The 19245-nt window shown below is 40.9% G+C and overlaps 2 protein-coding genes and 1 long non-coding RNA gene across 4 annotated transcripts; all 3 read right to left on the bottom strand.

The window, feature by feature from the left end:
• Nucleotides 1-435: 435 nt before the first annotated feature.
• On the bottom strand, nucleotides 436-2740 carry LOC148850444 (uncharacterized). Of its 2 annotated transcripts, none has more exons than XM_088946970.1 (3): nucleotides 2039-2740; nucleotides 1851-1951; nucleotides 436-1361 (listed from the first exon to the last, which is right to left on the bottom strand). In XM_088946970.1, exons 1-3 carry the CDS (start codon nucleotides 2548-2550, stop codon nucleotides 724-726), a joined length of 1251 nt encoding a protein of 416 aa, XP_088803096.1. In that variant the 5' UTR covers nucleotides 2551-2740; the 3' UTR covers nucleotides 436-723. The 2 variants fall into 2 exon arrangements, with proteins under 2 accessions (XP_088803096.1, XP_088803098.1); XM_088946972.1 differs by having other exon boundaries at nucleotides 1851-1936; nucleotides 2039-2714.
• A 6016-nt stretch (nucleotides 2741-8756) lies between these two features.
• LOC148850443 (uncharacterized) lies at nucleotides 8757-9290 on the bottom strand. The gene is made up of 2 exons (XR_016099399.1): nucleotides 9161-9290; nucleotides 8757-9057 (listed from the first exon to the last, which is right to left on the bottom strand). It is a non-coding gene; the product is annotated as an uncharacterized LOC148850443 (long non-coding RNA).
• A 687-nt stretch (nucleotides 9291-9977) lies between these two features.
• Nucleotides 9978-18989, bottom strand: LOC148850442 (uncharacterized). Its single transcript, XM_088945619.1, has 5 exons — nucleotides 18198-18989; nucleotides 16615-16908; nucleotides 16106-16324; nucleotides 10735-10863; nucleotides 9978-10441 (listed from the first exon to the last, which is right to left on the bottom strand). Exons 1-5 carry the CDS (start codon nucleotides 18450-18452, stop codon nucleotides 10223-10225), a joined length of 1116 nt encoding a protein of 371 aa, XP_088801745.1. The 5' UTR covers nucleotides 18453-18989; the 3' UTR covers nucleotides 9978-10222.
• Between the last annotated feature and the right edge of the window lie 256 nt (nucleotides 18990-19245).

Raw genomic sequence — 19245 nt, 5'->3', positions numbered from 1 at the left:
CATAAATCTGAAACCCCGATTTTTGGTTCCTATACACCTTCTATACCTATACCCAAATGGAAGACTTGGATTGAGAATGTTAACCAACAAGCCCAGCCCTGCACCACCCCTTTATAAATAAACATGTAATTGCAAGGGTTTTGGTTTGACCGTTTGAGCCTCCAGTCTGCACAAACGAACTCTCCTCCTAAACCTGCTTTTAGCCAAGATACCCAATCTGGGTCTAAGAGGCCCCGATCTAGACTCAGCCCAAAATCAAGCCACCTACTGGCAAGTAGAAGTAGTAATCCTAAGTATCAAGCTTGTCACATGCTTAATTTACAATAATTTGACAAATTTTATTCTGCTTGCCCTAAACCTTGACCTCCAGCACTAGATAATTTTAATATATGTTACAGAATTAACTGACATAATAAAAAACGTAACAAATGCTCGTTTGTCAATGGCCCAATCGGCCCATCCTGATTCATGACTTATATATTTCACAAAACCCATATCATCACTTAGATTAGTGAATTGGTCGGGTTCTTTATTACTACCAACTCCTTAACACGCCCATGGGTTCTGAGCAGATGGGCCAAGACAAATCTCGGAAGCCCAATACTGTCGTCATGGAATTTTGTTACGATGTGAAAACGTATAACAAAATCCATTATGTACAAACAAGAGTTAGGTCAGCGCAGCTCAGCTAACCCTAAACCCTCTCTACTACCTTCTTTCACATTATTCAAGGGCTTTGTATATAACCACGAAACAAGGAAGGATAGCCCTTGGATTGAAAATGAAAAGCTCCTCGTGATTCGTATAAACACCAGCGTATCCAGCAACAGAGTCGCATTCGTACGTGGCGGTAGACATGCTTTCCTCGTCTGCCGGCGCATCATCCGCAATGCGCTTCACCCTCCCTGCTATCACCCGACACACCAGCATCGCCCTCCTCCCCTCCACACTGCCCAAACTGTCGTGGGCCTTCCCACTACTGGCGGTAGTGCGCACCCCCTTGCTATCGTGCACCTTCCCCGGGAACCCGTGCCGGATAATTGTGCACACGCCACAGCCTGGTATGCAGCCGCATAGGCTGGTACTCCCGCGTGCTCCCAGCTCGCACGTTAGCGTCGTGCAGTGGAACCTGAGCAATTCGTTGCCGTCCGCTGCGCACCTGGGATTTTTCTTCGTGCTGTTGCTCACACGTGCCTTGACTGCGTCACGGCAGTCTTCGAACCGTTGGATTGTCCTTTGTGTGTTGTGGACCTTCAGTATCCGTTCGATCTTGCAGATTGGATTATCCTTCTTGAGCCAGCTCGACTTGAAGATTATCTCTACAATGTTACGGCCAGAGTCTTCAGGTCCCAGCTCCGTTACTGCACCATCGTTATGAGATTTTTTGCTAATTAATAAATAGTGACAGATCTGTAGAAATGTAGAATTACACTGGTACCCTTCATCGATTTGTAAGTTCTAAAATTTAAACAATTCAAGGCCAACGAGGAGTTGGTAAACTGATGCACTAAATCTGAGAAAATGTAGTATTCTTATGATTCAGGGGGAAAAGATCAGGAATTTAGGGTCATTAATCTTCATAAAAAACTTAATACCCATCACCCATCTGCAATTTTTGTCTCAATGGTTTCTCTATAAGAAACCCAGAAATTTCAGTAGAAAAACAACAGAACTTAATTTTAAGCATATGAGACTTATAGTGTCATCTCATCTTTAGTTTTATCTCAAACCCAGAACAAGTGATCTCAGGAAATGGGCTTCTAAACATGAACTCAGATATTTATCTACACATAATAAGAACCCGGAGAGAGAAGCTAGTGATGAAGAAAAGATGCAAATTATGCACTTACCAGCATGTCTTATGCTCTGGTGAAGTTCCAAGCTTTCGATCTTCGGGAAGACCTCTCCACAGTCGGGGCAAGCACAGATAGTAGACCTCGAAGATGGAATCCTTTTTTTTTTAAGTTTAATTTTCAGTATATTTGTTCTACCTGGTAAATAATCCATACAACCAAAGGAAAAAGAATTCCAACAATACCTAGCAGGATCGACGATCATGTGACACTCGTAACACCCGGAAAGCTTTCTCAATTGCTTTCCCCTGGACGAAGATGAATAAGCTCCACCACCGCTCGATCTCATTGAACCCGACGATGATCGGTTGGACGATGCGGTCACTGCTTTCCGGCTAAGAAGTGCAGTTTCCTGGCCCAGGCTGCTACTCTCCGGGGAGTTGTCAGCTCTGTGCACCACCCTCGTGTTCCCATGAATAACGTCTTTGAAGCTACAGATAGAACTACAGGAAGCTCCCAATTTCAAGTACCCACCTACGTTCCTGGATGCGTTGTGTACTCGTGATCCGACGATCTGTTTACATGTGAGGAGGCTCTTAATTTGGTCCCAGGATGAGAGTTTCTTCTGCTGCTTCCGCTTGCATTTGGGATGCTGCTGCTTTTCTGTCGAGGTGGTGTGGAAGAAAGTAGAGACAGCCATGAAGAGCAGAGCAAGAAAATAGAAGACAGAAGTTGCAGAACGAACTCTATCTTTCATGACCTCTCTGGTTCTCTCAGAGAAAGAGAGAATGGGGGAGATTCGAGACCTGAGAGTGCTTTTTTATCGGGGGAAGGATCCAAGGGTGGAAGAGAGATGGATGTGTCTTCAATAGTTCGATTCTTTAATTCCTTTTATTTTTTCCTTCAGAAACCACTGTGCCTGTCTCATTAACAGTCTTACAGTTCATACTTTATAGCATGCACATGCCATTCTTTGGGGACCAATACGATCGGCTCGATCATTGGGTCTTTGAGTTGAATTAGTCAACATTGTAGAAAGAGGAGCCCTGATTGAACATTCACATTTTTTGGTTGGCGTGGCCCCACTACTTCAGACGACCACGCATAAGCTTCTACAGATAAGATGTGCGCAACTCTTACACTCGGGTTTTTTTTTTTTTTTTTTCTCTTTCTTCCTTAATTAATTAAAGTCTAAAAGAAATAATTTCTTGAATTACCAGAACACCCTTGGAGTGACATTGTGATCTGGGAAGAGACATTCGGACAATCAATCAAGTGACCAAATTGCCCTTCTACAGCAAGGTTTCTTATTTTCCTTAAAAAAAAGTAAAAAACAAGAAAGGGTTAAGAACCCTAGTTATGGTCTAGGCTCTGGGGCCCGCGTAAATGGTGTACATGTTCTATAATGGCCCATCATAATGGGTCCCACAAAATTGTGGGCCTCCCTTAAAAATCAGCGTAATCATATGATTTTTATTTTACACCTGAAATCTGGATTCATGGCATTGGTTTGGAGGTTTCCAAAGATTTGTATTGAAACTTTATTCCGTCTCTCCAGTAGAACAAGAACAAGAAAAAGAAAAAGAAAAAGAAAACCCTGGCAGTGATGTTCCAAGCTGATTTCCCGTTCCGGCTAAGATACTCTGCTCTGCAACATAGGACCCCCCTCATAAGTTGACGGTTCCTAGCCCCTTTAATTTAATGGACTTAATATTCGACTATTGGGCCCTATAAACCTTTACTAGACAAATCTCTCCATAGTCCAACAAGTTCAGCAACATCAAATCAGATCAGACATACACAAAGCTGCAAAGAGATAACAACCACCATATCTGTTTCCACTATGCTTAGGATTCCTCCGGGGCCATACGCTACTGAAATTGCCCATTTTTATTTATATCTATTTTTACATATTTATGCCATTTACCGACAAATTGGTTCAGGATTCAAGAGGAATATTGGTGAAAGAAATGGTCTATATGTCAAATTTCTTGTCGGTCAAACTTGAGCTTGAAGCGAGGCTTGGGCCTAGGGGTGTGTTTGAGGGGAAGATCTGTAGTCATGGGTCCAGATTCCAAGAGCAGGAAAAGAAAAAGTGAAAGAGCCAAAGAGACATGATATAGAACACAAGTGGATTATTGCCATTCCTCCATTTTCTTCTTCTACCCACTTTTTCGCGTTTCTATCCGATATCCATTCCCGTGGTGGAAGAGAGGAAAAGCAAACGTGTCTCTGTTTTTCTCTCTTCATATTCCTACCTAAGTCTATTTCTATCCCTGCTTCTATCCTCACCCTAGTCATAGCCTCATATCAAAACTCGATAGTCCAAGTTCGTCGCACTGAATCACGGATTCGTTAGAGCTGCGTTGCAGAGGGACCCATCAGTGGCCGGTAGGTCCCGCTTAAGAAATTTCCAACCCAATTGCCAATGGGTTGTATTTCCTTCCCTTTCCCATGCATTTATCCCACATATCGCTTATGATCTGTCATTTTCTTGTCTAAAACTCAGGTTTGGACCGTCTCAAATATATTTACACTGACACATATTCTTATCTTATATCAACGGATTAGATATTGGCTTAATTCAACCCAATTCAATTTGTAAATTTATTATGGACGGATCAGGCCCACTCCAATTTAAAAAAATATTTTGAATTGGATTGGTCCAATTTAATATATCTTGTTGGTCCATTCAATTCATTCAAATTGATTTTGGATTGGACAGAGTCCAATCTAAAACCGCAACGGGGCAGGGCGGGGACGGGGAGCCTCTCCCCATTCCCATCCCCACAAAAATCCCCATCCCCACTAACGGGGACAAAGTTATATCCCCATCCCTGTTCCCATGGGAATCCCCATTCCCCGTGATTTTTTATAATATTAATCATTTTGTTTTTATTTTTTATTTTATATAAAAGAAATAAAAATAAAATAATTAAAATTTATAATCCCATTAGAAAATATTCAACCATATTTTTAAAATATTAATAAGTAGATGTAAGTGTACATATATACATATATACATATGTATTAGTGGGGCTCCCACAGGCGGGGATCAGGGTCCCATAGGGTGGAGAGTGCTCTCCTCGTTCCCGCTAACGGGGGTGAAAATTTCCCCATCCTCGTCCCCGCGAGGGGAAAATCATCCCCATCCCCACCCCATTCGGGGTGGATCTCCATAGAGATCGAGGGAATGGGGAAAATTTCCATCCCTATACCTAATCCCCATTTTAGGAATTTTAATTATGTTGTGTTCGGGTTTGGGCTTTGGCCCATTCAAAGGTTGCTCAACCAAATCCAGTCCAAGTTGCATCCTTTGGTCTTTGCTTTGTTGCATACAAGATCACCGGTTGAACCTGGTTTATAGGTTGGTTCATTGCATGGGCTCCTTTGCACTTTTCCGGTCCATGCTCCATCAATGATTCGGGTATGGATGATGGGATCCATCTAAAGAAATCCCTACAAGTCACTGAACCCGTATCCAATACTCGTTAGTCTTTTATGGTTCAAAGTATCGATACAATATGCCTGATACGGAGTGTATCATATCGTATCTTTTGAAAAAGATATAGGCATTTTAGACCTGATAAAAGTTTCCCAAAAAACCAAAATTAAAAAAAAAAAAACTAAAAAAAAAAAGAATTTCGTCCGTTTCTAAATACCAATACGATATGATCATACTTTCAACCTTGGTCTTTACCCTCTTGCATTAGAGCAGTTGAAAGCCAGTCAACCATTCAATCAACTAATAAAGCAGATAGACAGCAACCAAAGAACTAATTGAGTACATATTATATTAACCTTTGCAAGCATGAAACAGAAGGTTTGTTGGTTTTGGTTATTCCAAATTTTCACCTCTTTCAATCAATTAAGTACTCTCTCTCTCTCTCATCATCACTGAACATGGACCCGCGTGCTAAATGCAGAGACCCAAGCTTCGAGAATGAGATGAATATCTGGACATTTCTTATATACTTTGGGACATTGGCAGATTATTCTTGGTGGATAAGCAGAGATGAAATTCCTTCCCGTGACCTACATGTAGCTAGGGAATGACATTGGGTGTGTCCTCGTCGAGGCCACAAGCCTCCAAATCTTCCAACCATATACCACTTCAATGTTCTCTCTCTTTCTCCGTTCTTTAGAATGGCATATGTACGTTATGTTCTTTCAGCAGCATATAGGCATCAATAAAACTAGAAACAAAAAGATGTGCTGCCAACTGGACGATTTGGTTAAGATGATGGTGAGAAATATGTAAGATCCATGGGGATAATGGCATTCTTTGTTTGTTTTATTATCTGGTTCTGCCAAAAATTTCCACCATTATTTCTGAGATGTTGATGTTTCTTAATATTTTCTCTGCAAACTGCAAGCTTTCAATGTAAGTTTTTCAGGTGGAAATATTTGAGCCACATTTCATTTCATCCCTTGTACAGTTTTTTTTTTTTTTTTTTTTTTTCAATTACATCACTACTCGTATGGACTTTTCTCAACCCTTCTAAATTTTGTGAATTTTTTTTTTAAACAAGAAAACAATAAACTTGAGGGTATTTAAGCTCACCACCCAATTATTGATTCAATTTTCATTTTTTTATTAAGGCTGCATTTGAAATTGATGTAAAACATTATCGGTGTAAATATTTACATCGGTCCGATTTTGTCAATATTTGAAAGGAATGTATGATCAATGTAAAATTCCACTCTAGCTAAGTTTTGCATGCATTTGGTTGGTGTAGAGTTTTACTTTATAATTCAATATAAAACCTTATCACATATAAAATTTTACATCGATTATCAATGTAAAATTTTATGCTTTTTCAATTCACATTTTCTAAAACAATGAACGCTATTTTACGGTTCAGTGTAAAATGTACTTTTACACCGATAAATTTTACATCCACTCAGTATAATCACACAGGGGCACCTTCAATACCAGTCAATGCATTGCACAAGTCTCATCTAACAATAGCTATATATATATAACAGTTTATGTTGTTAACATCACAAATTTCCTCCCCAAGGTACCAACTTGTGCTTTTATTTTAATGTTAATTTGTTGTTTGTTATGGTAATGTTGACAAGAAAAGGATACACACGTATGCAATGGTGTGACTTGTTAGAAAATTACATTACAACAATGCACTCTCTAATCAACAAGTCATCTCAAATAAATTACCAATTAGATATTTGTTTAGCAGCATATCTCTTTGATGTTGATCAAATCCATTTGATGGTAATTTGCTTCGATAAGAAGTTTAGGCTGTGTTTGTTTTCGGTATAAATGTGAATCGATGTAAAACTTTACTGATTGTTTATATTCATACATGTTTGTTTTCAGTTTAAAAGTGAACTAATGTAAAATTTCACACCCAATCTGTTTTTTTAGGGGATTGTTTCTAATGTAAAGCCCCAGTTTTAAGCTTTGTACTTTGGGGCTTAGAAGTGTATTGGCTTTAACTTGTATATTTTTAAAAACAACTTTTATCATATATTCAAATGCTCAAAACATTTTTTTCGCTTATCATTTTTGTAGGGTTCACATCTGCGCCCCAGCCCCACAAGCAGGTGCCCCACAATGTCCCACTGTGCATCCCCGCCATGTACTGGGAACATTGACATCATCGGGAGATGTTCCCAATACAAGACAGGGATGCACTGTGGGAAGATTTGGGTATCAAATTCTTGATAAAATGCTCCCTAAAACAAGTAACAAGGGGAATATGATTCTTGACTGAGTCAACAATCATCGTATACAGTGTGAATTGAAACATTTAGAATGATCTGAAACCAATAACTCTAACATGTTGAGATCTTCAGAGCATTAGGCCTTTATTTTGGAAGAAATATAAATGCAAAACCTTATATTTTGCATTATTTTTTATGCATTTGCACTGTATATTTGTATTTATACTCTTTTCAAACTGAACCTTAAGAGTAGGACGTAGGCATAAATTGCTCGTCCAAAAATTAATATTCTCAAAATCCATCCAATTAAAACGATCCAATAATGTCTCAAACGGTAGCCGGTCGGCCATGAAAGTCTGAGCAATATATCTTTGTAATAGGCAGTGCCTAGAAAATGGAACTCCAGTTAGACGAGTTGAAGTCTGAGAAAAGTCACTCCAGGTTTACATGTTCAACGATAGAAAAGTCAAAAGCCATTGTTGGATTTATCTCAGTGAAGAAGGGCCCAAGTGTGCCTGCAAATTGCTTGAATTAAAAAACCCAAAAACACTTGGGACGGAAAACTGAAAAAATCATTCTTCAATGGTTCCGGGGGAACTCCTTACAATTTGAAAATTTGAATCGCTCTAATGCCTGAAAATCCGCTTCGCTTGTTTATTCCATGCTTCTTGTTATTCTGGTAGGGCCTTTCTTTCCCTGTACCTAATTGCTGCTCCTCCCCCTGTTTCCGAATTAATTTGTCATTTGGAATTCTATCTATAATCTAATTGACCTTTCGCTAATTAGTTTTTATGTCCATTATATTGTGTTTTAATTCGGATTAGGGGAATTTTGGTTTGGTTGGTGTTTATTGAAAAAACACCGCAACATCAGCAACACATGGGCATTTATATTTATTGAGCATGAAACCACTGTTTCTGTTTGGTTTCACTGTTTATCAATAAATACTAAAAAGCATAAATGCTTGGATTTGTATGCATGAAACGTTTGAGAAAAAGTTAAATTCTTATTCCCATAATGTCCAGTCATTTCTTGAAATGAAATACTTATGTGACATACTTTATAGAGTGCTAATCTGAGGTGAAAAAAAAACCATTTAAAGTAAAATTGTTAAAATAAATGTTCAAGGCAATAAACACCCACAAAACCAAACATATACTAAATCATCTAGCACGAGCGCTATTATCAAATTCAAAACCACATAATGCCCTGGAGGAACCCTCTCCTTTGTTGTTGTTAGGGTCAAGAATCAGAATTCAGACGTTGAACAAGGGATGGACCAAGGTGAGGCCTAGCTCATATGTTGGTAATGAAGATGGCACAGACAAATAATACGCATTTCTCTCTACCAATGTTCAAACTTCAAACATCACGGAAAATTAATCAATGTTTAAATAATAGCTTGAGAAAACGAGATAAAACAAAGATTGGCAGAAATGAGTTTTGCTCTTATGACACATATCAGCAGTTAGATCAAAGGCACAAAACCGACTCACATTTTAAGCAGGATTCACAGTCAGACAGACCATTAGACTAGAAACCCAATATCCTGGTTCATGACTTCAATATCCCTTTGCTGCAACAGTTAAAAATAAGATTAGTCTGCCGGAAAATTCATGAATATTCGGGTGAACTGGTCGTATAGGAGTTGAAGCTAAGTTCAAGAGATGATGTACTACCGCCTTCTTCGCTGGGTCCATATCGGCCGTCTCCGTCTTAAGTCTGGCCTTTCCGTGCAAGATCCGGCGATATCTTTGTCAAAGAGGGCAAGTGTTTCGGTATCTGGACTTTGTCAATGGTAGAAGGCTTCTGAAGAAGGGATGAAACACATTGACAAAGTTGCATATGCAAGTAAAATAGCAATTCATACTTCCTAGAGTTCGTCTCTTAGACATGAAGTAGCTAAACTATATAGCTTTTTTTCTGATAAAAATTTATAATTTAAGTGAATTTCTATAAATTTTTGTATGAAATTTTTATATATTATATCCAAAATTAAGGTAAATGTGGACCGGAACTGTAGTGGGCCATGCCAGCACGGCCCATGTAGGTTGGGTGTGTGGCCAAGCATGAGCCCGTGGCCCGTGACCCGCAGATCTTGAGCTGGCATAAGCCCAAACGGGCCACCACCGGCTCACGGGCCAAAAACGCTTGGCCCAGGGATCTTCCGTGCCTGGCACTGCCCATCACAGTGTAGCTGGGGCGCCATCCCAACTCATACCAGCCCATGGGCGGCCCAGCCCGTTTCACACCTTTCCTCGTCATCCATGATTGATGCATCTCATACCTTCTCCACATTGCCAATGCATAATGAATTTAGATCAATAATGTTGTTAGATTAGAGTAGGGCAGGAACAGGAAGTAAAACCGGGTCACTTGGGGTCACAACTCACGGGTTAAACCAGTGAGTGTTTCAAGTTTCAACCATTGACCTATAAAACCCATGGAAACTTTAAAACCTGAACCTCGAGAGCTGACTGGATCAACTCAATTAAATTTCTTCTTTAAAAAAAAAAAAGGTCTTATTGCCAAGATCATAGACTAACATATGAGTCTATAAATACAACAGATCGACCTTTTAGTGGAATCCATGTCCATCAAAGTATTACAAGTGTGGCATTTCGCTTATAGACAAGGATTGATATCTATTAATTATATTGCCACCCATATTCATCCTAGCCATTACATTACTTACATATCATATAAATGATGAGGATGATTGCAACTCATTTCTATCTAAGTCACGGCGACGATGATGACGACGGCGACAACAAAGTTGAGGGAGAAGAAAGAGGTTCATGGACGACTGAGTCGGAGGAAACTGATATTGGATTATCCTCCAATTGCAGCATGATACTCCCCAGGATTTCCGTCAAAAGCTTTTTGAACTCCTCTTCTGCAACTGCCTTCCCATCATCCGCGTTCACCATACCCAACACCTCATTCACAACCTTATTCATCTGTACAATTTGAATGCAAGATAAGCTGTAACACACAAAAGCAAGCTTTGAAGGAAACAAATTTCCAACTTGAACATCATGCCTAGTCGTCCTAACTTGATCTCTTCAGCTATGATTAGAAAGTATTAAATTTCCTTTGTTCAACATACAACCAAATGAGTAATATTCTCCTACAAGCGAAGTTAGAGATTACCAACCAAGAAACGAAGGATCAGGATTCGAAATCAATTGGTGAGTTGGTTTTTGGTCATGCAGATATCTGTCAGTGGCAGAAAACAGATTGAGGTGGTTACCTGATCAACCACGCCATATGGAGGCAAACCAGCTGCTGGGGCTAGTCCATCCAGTGCGATACGCAGGTGCTTCTTGGAAATCATATGGTCGCGATCTTTTGGTACATCTTTTAATGCTTCATTCAACATCTGAAAATCACAATAATTAGACTGGCATCTTAACTTCTAGTTGACACCATTAGGTGGGTTCTCCCTACCTTCTTCAAATATGCCACATCAACGCTCGAGAAAGAGGGAACTCACTAGGTCCCATGCTGCAAATTTTCATCGTGTTTTGGTGAACAAGTATGATAACCAGCTATTTTTTCGTGCCCAGCAACTATTGTTTGACAATTAATGAAATAAAAGTTACACTAGATTGACTCATTTTGAATTGCCCATCCAGTTTAAGAATATTTTTTTTTTTTTTTGGTGGGGGGGTGGGTCATTTGATAATGGCCGAAGTGATGTCAACTAATCAGGGTTCTAAAAACCAACCCGGAACCAAAACCGTTTTCACCACCAATTTCTGGGTCGGCAGTTCGACCGTCCAGTTCAAATGGACAACCCACTCAACTTAAAAAAACAAAAACAAAAACCATTGAACGGGTCAACAGTTCGACCGGCCAGGTCAATGCGCCACTGGCCAAATCAATGGTTTTTGGGCAAGGACCGGGTTAAAGGTGAAATGGGACCGGCTGCCTAGACGATTCCTGAGCCAAACAGTCCAACCGTCTGGGTCTGGGTCAACGACTGTTCTTTGCCCTTTAGTGGACTAAGTAGTTATATAAGAAAACATTTAGCTGTATAGTAACCAACCCATCATTCAATTCAGCAAATAAAGAGCACACAACCTACTTAATAGCTTATTCTCCACAAGACAAAGCAGTAAGTCATTCGGTTCAACCACTTAAGCCATTTTCAAACAGTCCCCCACATAAAAATAATTCTGAATCTGTGCCTAAAGGCAACATAACTGTGAATATGAGAGCAATGAAGGTGTTTTATATGTTATAAGGAAAAGTTCATTCTGTGGTGGTGTTTAAAATAAAATTAATAACATTTCAAGCCAGGCGGAACTATTTTATTCAAGCTTTTTTGTTAACACGTTATGTAGTCAGCGTCTAAAATGGGGATTGTATTAATAAAAATATAGAAATGCAGGGCTTCTGAAGTTGAACTAATTTCTATATTTTTTCTGAATAATGAACAATTTATAAAGGACAAATCCATACATTGTAACGTTATAAAAAATGTCAGATGAAATGAGTCCATTATAAACGACTTTGTGCCACCCACAACAATGCTGCCTTTGTAATACCACATTCAATTCTAAGGGATGCATATTGGGCAGATTGGTAGGGCTGTTCATAAGAAGACCCAAACCGACCAACTCTGACCGATCCAACCCGAGTCAGCCGGGTTTTCTTCAGCACCGGTCGGTTTTGGGTTTTACAACCCAAAACCGACCCGAACCAAACCGACTTAGTAGTTAGTTCCTAGTTAGTAGTTACAACCTACTTAGTTCCTACTTAACTAAGTTGCCTCTATCCTAGTTACAACCTAACTTAATTTCTAGTCTTCTAGGAGTTGGAACATCCGTTTTGATTCTGCAGTCAAAACGTTTGACTTTGAGCAGAATCCGGATGAGCCCTGTGTTTACAGGAAGTCCAGTGGGGATAAGATCACCTTTTTGGTGTTGTACGTGGACGATATCCTACTCATTGGGAATGATGTAGGAATGTTGACTTCGGTCAAGGTATGGCTATCACAGCAGTTCTCCATGAAAGATCTTGGAGAAGCTTCATACATACTGGGTCTTCGACTCTATAGAGATAGATCGAAGCGGATAATTGGATTATCCCAGGCTGCTTACATTGACAAAATTGTCAAGAGGTACAGCATGGAGAACTCCAAGAAAGGAAACGTTCCTTTCAGGCATGGAGTCACTCTCTCCAAGAATATGTCTCCCAAGACTTCTGAGGAGATTGAGAGCATGAAAGACGTTCCCTATGCCTCAGCCGTAGGGAGCATCATGTATGCCATGCTGTGCACTCGCCCTGACATTGCTCAGGCGGTGAGTGTAGTAAGCAGATTCCAGGCAAACCCAGGGCAGGAGCATTGGACTGCTGTGAAGAACATACTCAAATACCTTCGAAGGACAAAAGAGTTTTGTCTGGTATTCGATGGTAGTTCACTGCAAGTTCTAGGGTATACCGATGCCGATTTCCAGTCGGATCCAGATGATAGAAAGTCTACATCTGGGTATGTTTTCACGATAGGATCGTGTGCTGTTTGCTGGAAAAGCAGCAAACAGGGGTCCACCGCAGACTCCACAACCGAGGCCGAGTACATTGCCGCAAGTGAAGCTGCCAAGGAAGCCGTGTGGATGAAGAAGTTCATACACGAATTGGGAGCGATTCCATCCAGCACATCTCCCATCCCGTTGTTGTGTGACAACAATGGAACGATCGCCCAGGCTAAAGAGCCTCGGGCTCACTCGAAGTCGAAGCACATCGAGAGAAAGTACCATGTACTGCGGGAGATCGTTGGTAGAGGGGACGTCCTGATTCAGAAGGTAGCATCAGCGGATAATGTGGCAGACCCATTGACTAAGCCACTGACACAGAAGGTGTTTGAGAAACACGTGGAAAGTATGGGACTCCGGCTTGTACCAGATTGGACCTAAGTGCAAGTGGGAGCTGTTAGACAGTTTTGTATGCCCTTAGCTTCAATCTGATTTGATGTACTTTTGTTATTTAGTGGAAATAAATAAAGTGCATGTTTGATTCATGTTGTTTGGTTTAATTCTGTGTAAAACCCTAAAACTGGGCATTTATAGAGACTCATGTTAATTTTAAATGTTCACAGCCGTTGGATAAGTCTGGGGAGATTTATCCTGCCAAGGCTGATACTGGTGTGCCACCAAGTGTTGGGATGGTCTGTCTCAGCCATCAGGGTAAGACCCGAGGCACATGCAGTATGGGATTACTTGAATCCTTGAACCGGACCAAATTTCCAGTATTGCCCTGGACCTTGGAGATAGATGGGCAAAACTGGAAAATTACACCTGACCCCTAGACTCGATTATGACATTTCACTAGGTGTTGGATCAGGTTGCCTTTGATATGCCATCTAGTGAGATCCTTAGCGGGGATCAAAACCTGGGTATGTTGGGGCAGTTTGAGAATTCATCTGAGTGGGTGATCATAGTAACAGAATCAGCCACTTTGTCGGACAAAGGGTAATGATCGGGAATGCACTCTCTTTGATGGAAACCAAACTGCCAGCAGTTGATTTCAATCGTTGGAATTTTGTTTTGCAAAATTAATATATTTATATATATGTACGGTTTCGAATTGTTTGCAAATGGTTTTAATTCCCGGGATCCATGTGAGATGAGAGTGCGGCACTGTACCTTGCAGCCGAGGGAGAGGTCCTCTCTTGTCGGGCAGTGCTTGATCATTAAGGGCTGAGAGGTTAAGTGTAAGACCATTAAGGATAATACCTGATGGGCTAATCTTGCACCTGCCCACAGTCCCTGGGGTTTTATAAGATGGCTTGGCCCAGGGACCACTTAATGTAAGTGTTGGGCCCATAGGGTCCATATGATGGACTCAAGGGGTTCATTGAGTTTTTCAGTGAATTCGGCTGGGCCTTGTATTAAAGGCTGGGCCGAACCCATGTGGCTGGTGTGTAGATCAATGCTTGGGTCCCACGCCATACAAAGAAGCCCAACTGGGCAGCAGATTGGAAAGTAATTAGACACTGAACACTTAATGGGCCAAAAGCCCATTTCGAGGTGGGCTGATATGATCACCCATCCATGGGGCGAATTTTGAGATTAAAGTTAGTAAAAGGATTGGGCCTTTTAGCCTTATCCACTCTTAGAGACCAAATTCAAATTAGATTTGAATCTGGTAACCTCCTGATAAGATCAGGAGTAAGCTAACTCTATCTGCAGAAAATGATTAAGATTATCCCCTATCCAAATACTGATTTGGATTGGGATAACTCCTAAAAAGGAGGTTTCTTAATCAAGAAGAAAGGAGGAGATTTCGAACCACCTTGAAGAGGTATAGGATACCTCCTGCGAATTCAGATCTGATCTGATTCATACTCTCCAGAAAAACAGAAAAAGCAGTTCAGCCTTTTTGTTTTTGGAAATCTCCTCCTACCGCCGCCATCTGCCTTTGCAAGATTAGATCTTTGCAGAGAAGAGAGTCAAGAAATCTGTTCTTGACATCAGTCTTGCAAGAAAGACTGAAAAGGATTCAGTGTTTAGTACTTCCAGAGGATTCTTGTGAAGGATCCAGTGTGTAGGACGCACCCTGCTGGTTCTGTTCCATTCACAGCTGTGTCATCTTCAACAGGAACGGATCTTGGAGCATTCTTTGGGCGTGAACACCAACTTTGGGAGATACTGCTTCTCCGGATCAAGTATATTCCTCCCATTTATCTTTTGGTACAGATTTGGTTTGATTATGGTTCAAGTAGGATCCTCGAATATTGTATTCTAAATTCAGGGAATATGATTCCCAGTTGAGAGAAGGTAGAAAATTTTGAAATTCGCCCACCCATTCCGCAACCTTTATGGTGTCCATTAGATGGATCCTACCATTCTTTCATTAGAGCCAGCTGAATCCCAACCTTAAGGATTTAACAACTAGCATGAGTCATGGGTCAAGAGGAGGTTAAGCCCAAGCTGATCAACCTAAGCTACAAAACATAATTTGGCTCTAACATAGTTGAGGATTGCTCATTGGTTGTGTATGATTAGTTTTCCCAGTTGTGTTTAGTCATCTTTTATGAATTTAAGGTTCCAAAATTTCTAGCCTCAAGAATACTATTGTACAATGGTGGACATGGATTCAGTTTGCCTGAAGATTCCTAACCCAACTTGAGCTAACTTTTGGGTAGTGCAAGGCCCAAATCAAGTTAGCTCGAGACAAGTTGCAGACAAGCAGTGATGTTACCATGCATACAGAGTACAGACTGCATACCCCACTTTCACAGTGTGGATCCATAGTTTACTTTTTAAAAGCCATGATGCCCAAGTGGTGTGAACCACCCAATCAGAGTCAAGATGAGGTCTGGTTTCAAATTACACCAATCCCAGCAAGCTTTGCTCCACCCCAACGTTATTCACAGGGAACCCACCGTTTGTGTAGGTTTAGAAATACTAATTTTCTGATCAAGCCTCTCACTGAACCGTTTAACATTGCAGCCACTAAGGGTACGAGATGGGAATTAAGTTCCTAACAAAGTAAATAAGTCCAATCCATACCAGACCCTTTCATTGCCATCCCTATGCATTAGGAATTTACCTTGACAAAGTAAATTTTGCCACTTATCTTAGATGAAAAAAGAGAATTTAAATTGCGCTACTAACCTTGTCCAATTCAAATTTGTTTGATAGAAGTCTCTCGATGCTGCTTCCATCAAAGGTGTTTTCACTATGAGCAACAATAACGGGCTGTTCTTTGAGATGTTGGGCCACCCTCTCCACAACCTTCTTGAATTCTTGCAAGAAAGTGTCTTGTGAGATGGCTTGCTCCTCGTCATGGTTACCACAGGATTGCAGGGCCGGTCCCACTATGTTTCTCAAAACCTACAAGAAAGCCAGACAAAAAGAGTTAAGGGGTACGTTCCCTAGGCTACCCCTATAATAGAGGCACAGTACTCAGGCTCAAGCCCAAATTTTTACACGGTTGGCCAACCTAAGACATGCAACTCTTTGATTCGAGCTGACCATTTTCCAACTGAATATAGCTCAATCAAAACTAACACATCAACTGAAACTAAAATTCTCAAAGTTAAAGAGTTACTTGTCTCATACCAAATTCGTCAACTACCAATTGACCAAATTGTGAAATTAGCAGGTATTTTAACGGCAATTACCCAAGAATCCGAATAAGGTGGCATGCCATGATCTACAGTGAGCTGCTCCAACACCCTAGTAATGTAATCGCGGAGGGAACTATTGGCAAGCTGTAGTTTTGAGAAAATTGATATTATCTCTGGTTCAAACCTTGGACCGTTGATGAACTCAACTAGGTCTTCACCGTCAATCCGGAGAATCACAATTGGGTCCCGCTTCAACCCAGCTGCCATGCCTATTAAGATGTCTGATAGCACCTCTTTGAATACGGTCTTGCTTACTTCTTGTGTTCCATGTGTGAATTCACTGAGAACCTATCAAATACCAAAAAAGTAACCCATCAGTAGGCTCAGATGACTCTAAAATTTGCATACATATTTTAGTATTTTACTGTCATAAAATTTCCTGCTTATTGCTATATAACAAGAAAGAAAAATCTTCTAACTAGGCTGAACAAAATTTATCTAGACTGGCCTTACATGATTCCGGGTTGCCATAGATGATTCTCACATTCATTTTGGAGCTTCACCGGTACAACCTTTTTTTCTTTCTTTTTAAATGAACAATCAGAATAGACAGTTGCAAATTGCAATCATTGAGCACATTGATATCCCAGGTGATACCAAGTCAATGGCGGATTCTAAATGTTTTGTATTTGGGACATATGTCACTGTGGACACAGGACCCTGAATCCTATAACTTTCAATTATCTCACCTGTATACTACATGCAGTGAAACGGAACAAAATATGTGCTACTGCGATTGACGGCATCTAGAGGTAGCAATTTCTGACTCAATCCACCCATGAGAGCCATGACCCACCCAAACATGCCCATTTGATTATACTCCATTCTTTTGCTTGCCCCCTCTTCAGTCTGATGATTCTAATATGGAGAAGAATGGAAATGAACCGTATATATAACCATTTGAGGTTGTTTTTGGTTCAATCATCAATAGTGGCCACATAATGACAGTTTGTAGTTTGAAAAGAAGACGATGCTGAAGGATTGATTCATTTGCAGACTCATCCACAAATGTCCTAATTGAGCACTGCTACAATGTACTCTCCGGTGATGACCATGTTGGCCTAATCCAAATTCAGTATACAGTATACAGAGGGGTGGGTGGGTTGGGGATCCGGTTGGGTCAGTGGGTCTGGGTGGGTCGCCACGACGCCACACATTTAACAGTCATGCAGATGGACGGTAAATGGTTTGACGGGTGGTTGAACTCAACCAACACCCACACAATTGCTACCTGTAGACATGGCGATGGGGGTGGTGGTGAGAAACAGGTATAGGCGGCATGGCGTGAAACAAACAATAGCGGAATGTATTTGCCCTTGTCTGGCTTAGCTTGACCAAGAATCTTCTATCTATCTATGAGAAGAGACTGAATTACAGCCAGTCAAGATGTAATCGTAAGCCATATGATGGTCGACACTGGTCGACACTCGACAATAACATGGAGAAGATATAAGCTAGGGCCTAGCGGAGACCAGTTAAGGGATTAAAAAATTATAGTTTTAGTACGAGAAGAAACAAAGCAATTATTAATAAAGGATAGATTAGATTAGGGAAGAAAAGAAAGGAAGGAAGGTTACCTCGGAGCAGATATGATCAGAATCAGGAGTACCCTGAGCAGGGAGACCGAGAGCGGCGCCAATGCCAGCAACAGCGGGCTCGAGCTCCTTTAGGGACAGTTTACCGTCTCTATCACGATCCAGTTCTTGGAACTTATGATCCACAAAATTGCTGAAGACCTCCTTGTTCCCAACTAATTCCATAATGTTGGAACCGTCCAACACCTGACCCCCACCTCCACTTTTCTTCTTGGCGGTGCCACTAGTCGTAGCCATGGGTTGGTATTGGTTGTTGGTTGCTGCAGCCTGCAGCCTTGCACCTGACCTCCTCCCTCCTCCTACGCCCTTTGGTCTCCCTTTTCTTTTCCTGTTTTTGCTCTTTCTAGAGGCTGAACCAATTAATGGCACACGCTGACCTTTCTTTTCTTGGAAAAAAGGTCGGATTGCTCGTCAATCGTCAGCTTCTGAAGATTGAAAATGGAAGCAAGCACCAAGGAGAGAATCTCGTGATCATCTGAATGAAACCAATAAAGATTAAAGAGAGACCCAGAAGAAAAATTATAATTTTATTTATTGGGCTTTGTCCTTTTGATCTTCTTTCTTTTGCCTTTTTCTGATTTCTTCTTCTGCATGTATGAGCTGTGAAAGCAAGGACGGCAGGACTCGACTGGCAACTGGGGAGAGTTGAAGAAAAATAATGAAAAGGGCGGGGTGGGGGGATTGAGAAAAAGAGAAAAGCTACTGCCCACCAAACCACTCAGTTTGTGGTTAGGACACGTGGGGCGGTAATGTTTCTCTTCTCCATTTTAGATTGGACTTTTCTCTCTTTTTTTCCATTTTTTTAATCAAACTTCTGGATAAAGGATTAGGGGGAAGGAGCTATCGTACGATCGTACCGTAATGATCTTCAAAGTAGAACTGTTGGATTAGAATCCCTTATCTGAAAAGATTTGCAACACTCCAATCAACTGCACGGTGTTCTTCGTACAAATGTGTGTTGTTTAGATAACACCCAACCAATTCTCTGTGTTATCTTCGCTGAGTTTTAGGTGACGAGGCTTCTCCATGT

Source organism: Nelumbo lutea, chromosome 5 (genome assembly GCF_056320005.1).
Source record: "Nelumbo lutea isolate HS-2025 chromosome 5, American lotus-T2T, whole genome shotgun sequence".
Taxonomy (NCBI): domain Eukaryota; kingdom Viridiplantae; phylum Streptophyta; class Magnoliopsida; order Proteales; family Nelumbonaceae; genus Nelumbo; species Nelumbo lutea.
Note: the sequence above shows the minus strand (reverse complement) of the source record. Positions and strands in the feature narration are given on the sequence as shown.